The sequence below is a fragment of the Charadrius vociferus genome, unplaced genomic scaffold, assembly GCF_000708025.1.
Source record: "Charadrius vociferus isolate BGI_N301 unplaced genomic scaffold, ASM70802v2 scaffold365, whole genome shotgun sequence".
NCBI classification, from domain to species: Eukaryota; Metazoa; Chordata; class Aves; order Charadriiformes; family Charadriidae; genus Charadrius; species Charadrius vociferus.
This window is the reverse complement of record NW_009648559.1, coordinates 1,913,819-1,926,668: the sequence shown is the minus strand read 5'-3', so window position 1 is coordinate 1,926,668 and position 12,850 is coordinate 1,913,819. Positions and strand designations below refer to the sequence as shown.

Genomic DNA, 12,850 nt, shown 5'->3' with positions numbered 1-12,850 from the left:
GTACCAGAAATACTTTAGTTAATGTCTCCATGGTTCCCCCATTTCTAAGATGCTTTCTTTTCCTTACAGAAGCTTTAGCTATTTAACATCAAACCAAACAATTGCACAAAAACTACAGCACCAAGCTTTGCTAAATGAAACTGCTGGAGAGCACACGCTGGAGAAAAGAATTTGACCATGGTTGTTGAGTGGGCTAGAAGTCAAATGAGTTTAAATAAAACTAATGTTAACACATTCCTTAATTGAAATGATAATTCTTAGCAGAAATAAATTAAGATCAGCATGATCTTACTGTAGGCTAGTTGGTGACCCAGCCAGACTTTTGTGCAGATTAGGGTTTTGACTGTGCCTGTTCCGACTGCGAACGGATGAAAACATTGTGTTGCAACCTGGGACTTTACATTTGTGGAGCTGGCGGAGATGCACAGTTTTGTAATGAGCCCTGAAAGTTCCTTTATTACTGTAAGTTTTTTGACATATATGACAAGTTATTGGCAAACTGGAAGGTAAATTTGTAAAGTTTTGATTAGCTTTCTCAATTAAAGTACAGTCTTGGTAGAGTTCATCATTGGGCATTAGGCTGGGTCCTTCACAGCTTTCATCACTATCGTCCAAGGGCATGGTGCATATTTCACTTCCTCCGTCAGAATCCCAAGAAGAATGAGCACTGCTCTCAGATTTAATGCTGGAAGTAGTGCTTAGATCCAGAACAGCTCCATCATTCAATGGATCGTATCCATAACTCTCAGAACAGGGTTCTCTAATTTTGCTCATTGGAAAAACCAAGCTGCCTGTTCTGTTCATTCCTTTGAAGATTACAGAAGTATGTTCAACATGTTGTTTTAAAGAGACATCTTGACAAAACTCCTTAGCCATGTCTTTCAAGAGGTATGTTGCATTGAAATGGTTGTTGAATTCCAGTGTATCTTTAGTCAGAAGCTTATGATGAAGATTTAGGTTTGAACTATGTCTAGAAGAACAAAGACAAGCTTAGCAAGAAAGTGTTTCGCCTCACTTAACAGCTGCTTCATAATGATCATTAACAAAAAAATAATCAATATTTAGTAGCATGCATGAACTGTATACTTCTAACTTGACCAACTGGCACACTGGGAGTGCACATGGATGATTTACACATGTGAATGGGTATCTGAAGTTGCTTACACTGGCATATATCAGAAATAACTCTACAGAAATCAATGTTTCAGATTCTCCCCTGCGTTGTGGACATCTGTCTGCTCCACTAGATCTAGTGCTGGGCCTAAAAGAGTTGGGGGACAGACTAAAAATCTGTATACTGAACTGAGATCAGAGAATGGATGGGGGGCGGGAGGAGAGAAACAAGATTCTTTCCCAATGGACAAAACAGGAAAGGAGTGACACCTCCTGAGTCTGCAAAAAATACAGATGATCTCAACTAGTGTAACCATGTGCCAGAATGCAGCTGTACATAGCAGTACAGTGCTTTTCCTTGACAGGATTTTCCTTGAAGAAAGGAATATTGCATTTTATGCAACTTGCAGCTTTCAAATGGGCATTTTTGGATTCAGTTTAAAACCACCAAAACATATGAAGTCACTGCTCCTCATTGAATACTATCAGTCAGCTCACTGGGAACTTCTAGGATCTGGCTAGAAGATTCAGTTTATTGCAAGACAGGGAAAACATCCATTTTTCCCCTTGCTATTGTGGTTTAATCCAAACCATGAACTGTTCAAAAGGGCACAGAAATATTTTGCACTTGCAGTCATAGCACTCTACGTTAAAGTCTAGAAGCTTTTGCAAAGTTGTTCCAAATAACTACTGTTTTGCACAAAGCTTGAGAACTTTCTTTTGAGCTGACTTTTTTTTTTTTTTTAAAAAAAAATCTTCCAAAAGCATCTATCTTAAAACTTAACTGAATATATTAGTGTGGGAAGGAATTCGTGGCATGTGAACGCAAATCTTAGTACTGGCCTTCTTTCCTGTGGCCCATATCACAATTACAGTGGAGAGGAATTCACATCTGGGAAGATGCAGGCAGCAGATGAGGGTATGAAGCCCTGCCAGCAGCAGATGAATCTGTGCACCTCAGATGCAGCGGCCAGTCCTCAGAGACTGGCTCATCCTCCCTCTGGACTGCATCAGCTGGCTCCAGTACTCCTAACAGATTACAGACAATCTAAACCTTGTGTCACTCTGAACTACTATCCAGGCACGCTTCCTGCAGCCAAAAGCTGCTGTAACACTATTACAGGAGAGTTAGAAAACTTAACAACACTTAGTCCCACTTTGACAGGTTTGCTATCTATATCACTTAGCAATTCACATACATAACTGTTGATCAACAATAAAGCTTCAGTTCTTGTTTCTCAGCCTATGTGCATACTAGGCTGAAATAAAATGATTTACAGCAACACAATACTGCAGCTAACAGTAAACTGAATCAAGCTCATGATATAGTTTAGGAATTAGTATATAATCTCACATAAAAGCACTACCGATGTGGATACACACCAGATAGTGTTACTTCAACTACAGCTGCTTAATGTTAATTTTGTACTGACATAGAGTAATCTTGAGTTTCTTACGGGCTTTTTCCCACCAGTCTGTTCAAAATTCTTGAGTAAAGCAAGGACAAGGGCAAGTGAAGATTTCCTGAATTGATCTCATTGCTTTTTCATTAAAGAACACTGTATACATTAAAATACACATGAAAGTACATATTAAACATATAAGTCCAGGCATGCATCTACTGGAAAATTGCTGAATTCATACCCTTGTGGCTTTCCCTTTATGTTATAAAGTATTCTTTCAACTATTTCAGTCTTTATCAGTTATGAAATTTTCATGGCTTTATTTAATACCTCGTAGTCTAGTGGAAAGGAACTGTTTCTTTCAATGGATTTTCATTTCATGAATGTTCTGATAAGTTATCATACCTGTTATACGAGGATACACAGAAAATCTTTGCAGGCTCCATTCCTCAAACACTCATTTCAATTTCAAATTAGGCTCCATTGTGATGGTAAAATAAATACAATTTTGTTTGTAATTTTCTTACCTGTCTCGACTTCTACGAGAAGGGAAAGCAGCATTACAGCCCTCAACTGTGCAAATATGCATTTCTTTGAGATGTACATTTTTAAAATGCATTTTTACACTGTAAGGGTTTTTAAAAGTCTTCTTACAGATGTCACAATGAAAGCGGCTTTCTTCCTTCTGAATCCCTAGTGCATGTTGACTGACATGATCCATATCTTTAGAGTCTTCAAAACAAGGAATGGCAGCACCCCTGTTTGACAAAGTGCTGAAAAAGCCCCCGGTCAGCAAGTGGTGTTGCAATTCAGGGCAGTCATTTTTAGGAATCCTGCGCTTTGACTGCTCTTTAATATACATGGGGGGTTCAGTCATTGGTTTTATATCATCATTGTGGTGGTGTTTTGGATCTTCATATATAATCTCATGGGAAACTATTTTTAATGGTTGGTTTTCTTCTGGTTTAACCTCTTTCTCACAGTGATGCAATTCATTCTCAGAGATATCCTTGATGTATTTGTTATTTGGCGCAAAGACAGATTCAAAATACTTTGGGCCCTCTACCCCAGAGACAGATTTCCATGAATTACCTGAATGGGTGTGCTTTTCCACCCTGTCGGTCACCTGCTTCTCTATCTTATGCTCACAGGTCTCAAGCTCTCCATCGCTTACCCCTTGCAGACGCGTATCGTCTTCAGAACTGGCAACATCGCTACTTTCATTAGGTGTCTCAACAGCTTCTTTCTCTATCTTAATAGGCATACTCGATTTACGAGATTTCTTCTTGGGTAGCATGTCAAATGGCAATTCATTTGAAACAAGCTGCTCTGGTATTGAGGAAGAAACAAGAGGCAGAGAAGGAAGAGTACCTGGAGTATTAGCAAGCTCAGCTGGTGTGACTGGACTGCGATAAAAAGGAAGAACAGGCTGCACTGTCTTCAGGTTTGGAAAGAGGACACCATTTTGTCCAATACTGGGAAATCCAGCCTGACCTTTTGAATCTGTACAAGAGCTGGCATAGCTGGTAATAGTTCTGCTATCTGGAGTTAAAATTGTAAATTCTGTCCTTTTACTATCTCCAGGTCCAGCAATGGTCAAACCATTTCTTAGATCTTTATCCCTGTTATTTCTATTCATTGGCATATGGAGTCTGGGGTTAGGATTTGCACTGTGACGATTTCGACTACGCAAAGAGCTAAATACCATATTGCAGCCCTCAATTGTGCATTTGTGCTTTATCTTCAGATGAACAGCGTTGTAATGTATTTTCAAAGTACCTTTGTCATAAAATGTCTTTTCACATGCAGTGCAGAAAACACGCCCTTTCCTTGGCCCAGCGCCATTTTTTTCAACAGATTTCATTTTGTTTTCTGGAGATAGTGCTGTCATTTCAAGCTTTGCTGCTGTATTATGTGAACTGGAATCACTTAAAAGGGCATCATCTTCTGTTTTAGTGATGACATCTGGACCATTTATGCTCCTCTCATTTTCAACTTGAAATGGTGCAGAACTAGAAGTTAAGAAGCTGCTTTCAGAAAATGGTATCTGAACTTCTTGCTTAGTCTCATTGCTATGGTCTTGACCTTGGTCAATCAAATGTCTTTCTGGTGGTGAACCTATCAAAGGTGGAGGCACTGGACTGAAAAACTGAAATGGCAGCATAAAAGCCATGTTATTTACAATATTCTCAAAGGGATGAATGTTGGTGGGACTCATTTTGTCCAAGGAAGCAGAAAAATTAGGACTATGTTGATTGCAGCTCTCAATGAATGCCCTAATATCCAAATTGGCAGTTGGTGGTGGTATTATAATTGATTGCCCTTCTTTCTCTTGAATTGCCATTAACTCTACAATGGATTTGGTTTCTCCAAAACGAAGAAACTGCTGCAAAGTAGCCAGTTCTTCTTCAGTGGTCATTATACTCCAGTGATCCAGCACCTTTCCTGAAGCATCCTAAACCCAAAAATATTTAAATGAGTAAGACATTAGCTAAGGCAAACAAAAAACCCCTCCCCCTCACAAATCTCTCATTTTTTTCAAGGACTAAAAATTCTTCTCTAGCAAAATGATAAAATAATTCTATTTAATGAGACATTAATGCCAATTCTGTGATACTTTCTTCCAAATTTTACCACATTGGTGATATTATTTCTTACTGAACTGACAGAAATACTTTCCAATAAACTATTTTTTTCCTCAAAAATTAAGACGCGTCATTTGAACAACAGTTAGTATCATGTAAGTACAGACAGCAGAGATGGAGCAATCAGACCAAGATTTAGCTTCTCATTTAAGTCAAGTATTCTTTCATTGCAAGTTTAATAATCTTCCAAGCAACTAAGATCAGAGAACAAATGAACCTGTATTGATCTATTGCCAGTGTTCACAGAGCACAGCTGTAATTACACTAGAGTGTTGGAGTTCTTTCAAACTCTAGCTATGCCTAACTTTTCCCAATAACTACAATAAATATTTTATCACAGAACATGTATTTGATGGCCTACTGAGATTTTTCACAGTGCATGTAAGAGTTTCTAAGATGATGAAGAACGTAACATTATAAATTTTTCATGTGGTAGAGGTTCAAGGTAATTGATTCCATATTTTTAATCCTAACACTAAAAAGCAAGATTATCAAGACCATTAAATATTGATTCATGTCATAATGTAAGATCATAATGTTACTTTACATAAAAGGTAACTTCCACAGTAGCAAGGACTAACATCAACAGGGCCAAATTCATCCTTGATGTAGCTCCAGTAAGGTCAGTAGCACTGCACCAGAGATGAATATTGTCCCCGGTGTTTAAAATAATGGCAAGTTTATTTGTCAATGTATTATTCTGCTGTATAAAAGTAATCTCACTGTTTAAATAATACTAGAGAAATTTCTGAAGTCTTTTTTTTTTAAAAAAAAACCCAAACGTTCCCAGTAACTTTTTCTTTATACCTTGGCTTGTCTTTGTTGATAGATTTGAGCAAAATTGGAAGATTTCAGTTAAGTCTGACTAAAAAGAGCAATGACTAGAAATCCACCCTTTCTTTTCTGGAGCTAAGCTTGTACAAGTCTATTACTGCCTTTCAGATGTAGCACACTGTTAACACATTCTGAAGTGCTGATAATATTAAGCTAGAAGTGTTATGAAATATTACTTAGCTATCATATCTATATTAAAAAAGCCCCTCTAAATACCTGTAGCACATATCCACGTATATAATCCTGCAGTGTCCAATCCAGAGCATGGAGAATCTGTATCACCTCTTCCTGCTTCAGAACACTGAAAAGCCGATCTAGCAGAATTTTAAGGCGCACAGGAATGGCTTGGGTTCCATACAACATGAGGCTACTGATATCAAAGACAACATTGGATTGAACTATTTCTACCTGGCTTGATGGGTAGAGGTTGGGAATCCTTAATTTGCTCAGGGCTGAAAATAAAGACACAAAATGTAAATAAACTTGAGTCACAAGAGATACATAAAATTAAATGTAACTAATATTGGGGGGGTGTGATGGGTGACACAAAAAGCATGCTATAGCAAGGAGGATCCTAGAAGGTTTTATATAGATTGTAAGAACAAATATTACCATGTGCTACCCATCCATGCCGGCATTGGTCACATTGTCGCTGATTTATTTTCCCAGGTTTGAAACACTGACAACTACAGTTCACGAAAGTGCATCGGATAGCCTGGAAATCAATAGAAATGATGATAGGTAATATAAGCACCATCTAGAATGTGCAGATTATACATATAAATACACCCATAAAATCCATATGAAGACAGAGTTAACATACCAGCACATACCTATCAATGTGCAATTTAAGTAAGCCAGGCAAAACCCGAGTTATGCAAGACTAACTCTGCTTTAAAGAGAATTGGTCACTAGCTAGAACACTAAATATTTTGCTTCCATAATATTCTAATGACATACGTAGCAACACTTCAGTGGATTTACTTAGGATGAAGCACCTTTATAACAATAATAAAGCCTTCTTGTGCATTCACCTAAGCTATAATCTTCATGTAAGATCACTATTTTCAGGAAGGTTTGAAAACAAAGACATACAGCTGAAAGTCCCGCTCTCTTGAAGTTTTGCTGGAACTCCATATTGCAATATAGGAAGTTCTAATGAGCAATGCATTAGCTCTGCATAGATGTCAACCCTTACATACAGCAGTATCCACGTAGACTATATGTATCTTGTCAAAGATACAGGAGTTCATTAACTCTTCTCAGTAACAAAGCTCAGCAAAAAGTACCCCGACTCCTTAAAGACTACAGCCCAAACCATGACGCAGGCACATTTTGTAAGGGAAATATTTGAAAGACAATAGGCAAAATAGAGCACACAAACAGATAGCAACCAGTTGCACAGTTCAATTTGTGCATTGCTTTATTCTCATCGAGGTCATCTATAATGCAAATCAAATTACTATTCAGATATTCCTAATCAACAGGGCAATATGAACTTGCTTCCTGGAATATATGCTTTCTTCTGTATGTGCTCATCTGCTGCAGAAGGCAGACAGACAACTTTGAGGTCCTTGTTAAAGCTCCATAGGGATTGCTATAAAGCAAAGCATTTGTAGGATTCTGGCTTGCTTAGATCTGATAGTGAGAATAGTTTCTGCGTAAATGGAATATTTATCAAGTAAAGAAATTAACGTGCGGAAAGTCTGCACTAGAATACAAAACAAAAGCTAGATTATGCAATTGTAACATGTCTGCATTTTTCTGTTTTTAAAACAAAATGTTTTACATTTTAAAGTACAGAGAGGCAAACACAAAATAAGGCAAAGTTCTGTCCACTACTGGCTGCTACTCCTGCTCCTAGGGTCTTATGCAAAATGAGGACTTCCACTGCTCATTAATGGCCATAGAAAAGCAAGACAAGACTTGAAAGAAGTAACGTCTTTTCAAGGCAGGTATCCCTACATCGGCACTTTCGGAAAACATACAAAGAAGTCAGTTTTTGGACAATCAGGCTAAGAAAGATGGATGCAGGAAATGTTTAAAATGAAAAGGACACAAGAGAAATGTAATTCCACTGGGGTTTGCAATGAGCATTTCTTTAGGCTTTTAGTGAATGACTCGGGACAGAAGAGGACACTACATACAACGGTCTACTACAAACAAGCACGTGCGGGATATTTGGATGCCTAGTGCTTTATGGGACTGGATTTGGACTGAGATTTAAAAATCTCAGTAGCTGGCTTATCAAGGAGTTAGCTTACACGCACATCTCCAAACTGCAGTGACTTGATGCTGAGATTCATCTTTATTTGAAGGATTGGAACAAGTGGCAACAAGGTTATTGAAATCCCTGAATCACTTTGTCTTTAATCTTAAAGGAGTCATTGCAAAATACTGAATTCCTGAGAAAAGCTCTGTGCTCCCCATAAAGTCGTAAAATACACATCAATACCCTACGCAATGTGAATTGCTTCACTTTAATGGAGGATATATTTTCACTTAGATGCTAAAATACTTTCATATAACAATAAAAAGCCATAAGTTTCTTATGGAAAGGTTGGGAAAAAAGGTGCAGTTGGCTGATGATTCATTTCTATCACAAGATATCAAACAATAATGCAGTTCAAGTCTTCTACCTCTGTACATTCTGTAGTATTCTATGACTGGCACAGACTGAAGCTCTTCCATAGGTGACCCTGCTAGGTTTGGTAAGTTACAGTGCATTCCATGAATGCATCTTTTGCAGTCCCTCCAGACAAAATTACAAGAGTACTTCCTTTTTCTGCAAGAACTAACAGAAATATGCACAATGAAAAAAGCTGTCATGATGATAAGTTAATTGAGATTTCAAAACTTTTTTCATTCCTTTTCCTTTGGACATGTTCCACAAACCACTGACCTTTAAAACTATTATTTTTTCTTAATTTGTGTACTTAGACAAGAAAGATATACTGCACAAAATTTTGCAATTCATATCTTTGTGTAAGATCTTTCCTCTATATCGGACATGTATTTAGTCTTCCTGTGTATGCGTAGAAGGCTTCATATGCAAAAAACCAGAAAAAGTAAAAGGAGGACATTTTGTTTTACACATAAAGTGGCTATTAGAAAGGGAGTAGAGTTCCCCTTCTATTCTAAATATGGAATTGATCCACTCTCAAGTCAATACATTCCTGCCACTGGACAGCTACTATAGTGCTAACGTATCAAAGGTATACCCCCAAAATCAAGGATCTGTCACTAAATTACAAAATTTCTGGTAAGAATCCCTGAGAAAAAACAAGTGTGATTTTCAGGTTGGTAGCATTTGCCTTTCTTTGTGCTTGTTAGAGACAGTGTCTCCTAAAACTTTACTAGCAACATTTGTGTTAATATAGTAACAGAGAATATATAACATGGCAAAATTAACTTTTAAAATAATCAGTGAGTCACAATTTAAAATATTCATTGTTCAACTTAAAAAAGGCACTTTAAAAAGATGCAGTTTCATTATCTCCCAAATTAACTTATATCAGAATTTAATGAAGAGAAACTTAGCAAAACTTCATGAGATTATTATGCTTCTCTTTTGCCTGTTAATCCTACTATCCTTAATATGCCTATTCTAAGGTACTGTAATTATATCAAGTCTTTTAATGAGCTTTATTTTCCCAACAAGTGGAATGTACACACAATTTCATTCTACAGAACAAAGGAATAACTTTCTATATTGCATAGATGTAAAGCTTCACAATCATAATTAAAGGATTGGAAATGTAGACGGAAATTAAAGTGGAAATTTTTTTTAAGTGCAATCCTTTCATTCAGGTTATTTAGTTTCATTTTCCAGAAACGTAAGGCAGATGTTTTTAAAAAAATAAATCTTATGCTATCCTCAAGGATCTTGTTATTGCTTTCCAGTCACACTCTCCCTTACAAATGGATCTTTCCAAACCCATTATCGCCAACCCTTTCTTTTTCTTTTAAAAAATAGAGTTGAAAATTCTGATCAAAATTTTCTGTGGTTTTACCAGCATGACTGTGGAAATTTGAACATCAGATTTTTAATATAAATGATTCTTCATTACAAGAGAAACAGATGAACCATTAAACTGTCCACTGCAAAAACATCCAACTACTAATCACTGAAAAAGAAATCTTAACGTCTGTTGCCTGAAAGTCACAACTGCTGACATCTTTGTTGCCAGATATTGATGAGTCTTTGATTATGCTTCAAATGTTACTGAACGTTTCTTTGCAACCCACTTGCAGCCTTCACAGCTAAAGAAAAGCACAAGCTAATTAGACAAGTTCATTCTGACTCTGGGTATATAATCAGGCTTCATTTCATAAAGCAAGTTTGAGCTCATCTATGCTCTCCTGATGTCTTTTGGGACCTATGCTCACTTCCAACATACGAACAGCAGGTTTAAAACAATGCAGCAAGAGAAGAAGGGCAGTACAACTGTATCAAGTCTCATTCAGTGTTAAGTGGGTTCTGGTTTGACAGCACTTTGGCTTGGGAAATAAATTAAAAAGTAAGTAAATATTGAAGACCCTGTCAGGATGGAATTAGAGATCTCCACTCATGCTAGAAAGCCGGTCTGGCTCTCTGCAGGCAGTGAGAGCTGCAAGTGCAGACACCAGTCAAATGCAAGAGCAAGTCCCAGATCACCCTGGTAGTATTTAGTGTCAGTAATGCACAGGTCAGCACCCTCGCTTCTTTCTGGCATCCAAGAAAAGCCCTTGTCTTCTCTTCACAAAGCTACTCCTCACTTTAGAAACTGCTTTTTTTGAAGCTCCTGCCATCACACAAAGAGATTTCCTGCTCTGCTGTGTGGATTACTGACAAAATGGTGTCCATTGATCCCAAGCTACAGGAACATCTTTTACAAGCAGGGATTAGAAATTCCCATCAGTTTAAATGCAAGTTTGGAGAACAAACAGGAGTTACATGAATGAAATGTGTGAGAGAACCTTTCATTAAATGAGATATAAGAGATACCACTTTTCATGTCCTTTATTGAGGGCTTCTAGCAACAAGCCGTATCTCTTATGGCCATCTCACCTTCATTTCTCAGAAAAAGTAATCCCACTGAATACATGTAACCTCCGAGATACGTGCTCCATATCCTAGCACATATCCTAGAGGAAAGAACTGCTATGTGTCCCATTTCTGTAGAATAGACTTGCAGTGGCTCCATTGAAAGAACACTTGTGGAGGAAGAGGCAAGATTTATAATGGGGGAAGAAGATTAATTTGTAAAGCATTAGGCTTATTTTTGTCTGCCAATGAGCTAAAACATGAAAGCTTTTTTACTTCCTAGAGTACAGGTAAGAATTTTCTCTCATATTCAGAATAATCTACAGAAATTAAGCTCTCTTTTTGGTTTGTAGAAATAAAATTAAACATGGGACATATGTCTGGTTATTAGGAAACATTTTCTTGCTTGCACCTTGTAGAAGTTTTCCAAGGGAAGTAGAGGGGTGGATACATTTACCATGTCTTAAAGTACAGTCCACAGGAAAATCAAAGGCCAAATCCAAATCTATGTGCATTTTTCAGTAAAGAAAACAGCAACTATCAATAGTGCAAAGTTGCCTTCCTCTCCAATTTGTTTTCTTTCCTGTTTTTACTGCTATCCACTGGGTTTCTTGTGGATGCAAAACTTAAATAAGCCTTCCCTTTTCATCACCCAGTTACATTAGATTACTTCTGCAGTTGAATCCTTTGAACAACCACTGAAAGCAGCTGCTGCAGATGGTGCAAGTACTTGTTGAAGACATAGCTCAACAATTAAACGTAAACTGCGTGTTGATATTAGATCTCTTAGAGTTTAGATTAAGCATCTTATATCTCTATTGTTTCTTGAAAGTTTCAAGATATTCCAAGGCTATGAATCCCATCTGCCTGTAGAGAACATTAGGAGGGCCCCCACAGCATCTTCAAGGAAAGGCTCTGGGCCATTTTCTTCTTCCTGACATGCTTACTTCAAAGAGGAAATGGGATGCCTGGAGGATGGACAGAATATGGAACCCCTTCGCTGCCTGCAAGTAGGGCTGGGAGGACATGTAGGGAATGGGGAAAAGGGAGAGACTCACCAAGCAATAGTGCACTGAAATGCCCCTACATACGTACAGGTCTGATGGCAAGGCCAATTTGAGAGTTACTCTGCACAAACTAGACTTGGCCCATGCACACGTTCAGCTTGAACTTGCACGTGTTCAGTTCAGGACTGTGGTGTTTTCTTCCATCACGTGTTTAAGGTTCTCAGTTATGGCTGAGGTCAAAGCCGTACTGGTGAGTTACACGCCACCTATAGTATACATACACTGCCTGCCGCTGACAGCCTTAGCCCTTGAAACAAAGGGATTTCTATTCTCATACATTTATACCTACAAAAGTACATTTGGTTGTTGAAAGTTCTGCTGTTTCTATACCAAAGTTTAAAAATACTTAAAGACTAAAATAAATAAAATACTTAAAGACTAAAATAAATAATTAGATAAAAGTATTAAAACAAGGAAAAGGTCCTTATAGGATTTTTAACTATATCAGACTGAATGCTGCACACACTATGTCCACAGTCTTATCTCACAAAAACTGTTTCTTTCAAAGTAACAGCTGCACTTAATAGTTATTTAATAAACAGAGTAAGTAACAACAAACATCCTTCAAGAGAAGCAAACAAGCCATACAGTTTGTTGTATCCAGAAAACAGTCTGATACCTTCTGCATTTTGAACTTTTAATTAAGTTGACAAGAGTTGCGCACGGATGTGACAGAGTAAACGGCACCAACCAAATAGTTCCAACCTTCTCCATTAACAGACATGGTCATGCTAGCCCTAGATGATTCATTTGACAAACTGC

The 12,850-nt window shown here is 37.6% G+C and overlaps 1 protein-coding gene across 1 annotated transcript in view; it reads right to left on the bottom strand.

The window, feature by feature from the left end:
- Positions 1 to 288: 288 nt before the first annotated feature.
- BNC1 (basonuclin 1) overlaps positions 289 to 12,850 on the bottom strand; it is an 18,606-nt gene continuing 6,044 nt past the window's right edge. The window contains exons 2-5 of the mRNA XM_009886118.1: positions 6,608 to 6,710; positions 6,212 to 6,447; positions 3,044 to 4,971; positions 289 to 970 (exon numbers count right to left, since the gene is read on the bottom strand). Coding sequence (XP_009884420.1) covers positions 289 to 970; positions 3,044 to 4,971; positions 6,212 to 6,447; positions 6,608 to 6,710 — 2,949 coding nt within the window. The remainder of the gene's footprint in view (positions 971 to 3,043; positions 4,972 to 6,211; positions 6,448 to 6,607; positions 6,711 to 12,850) is intronic.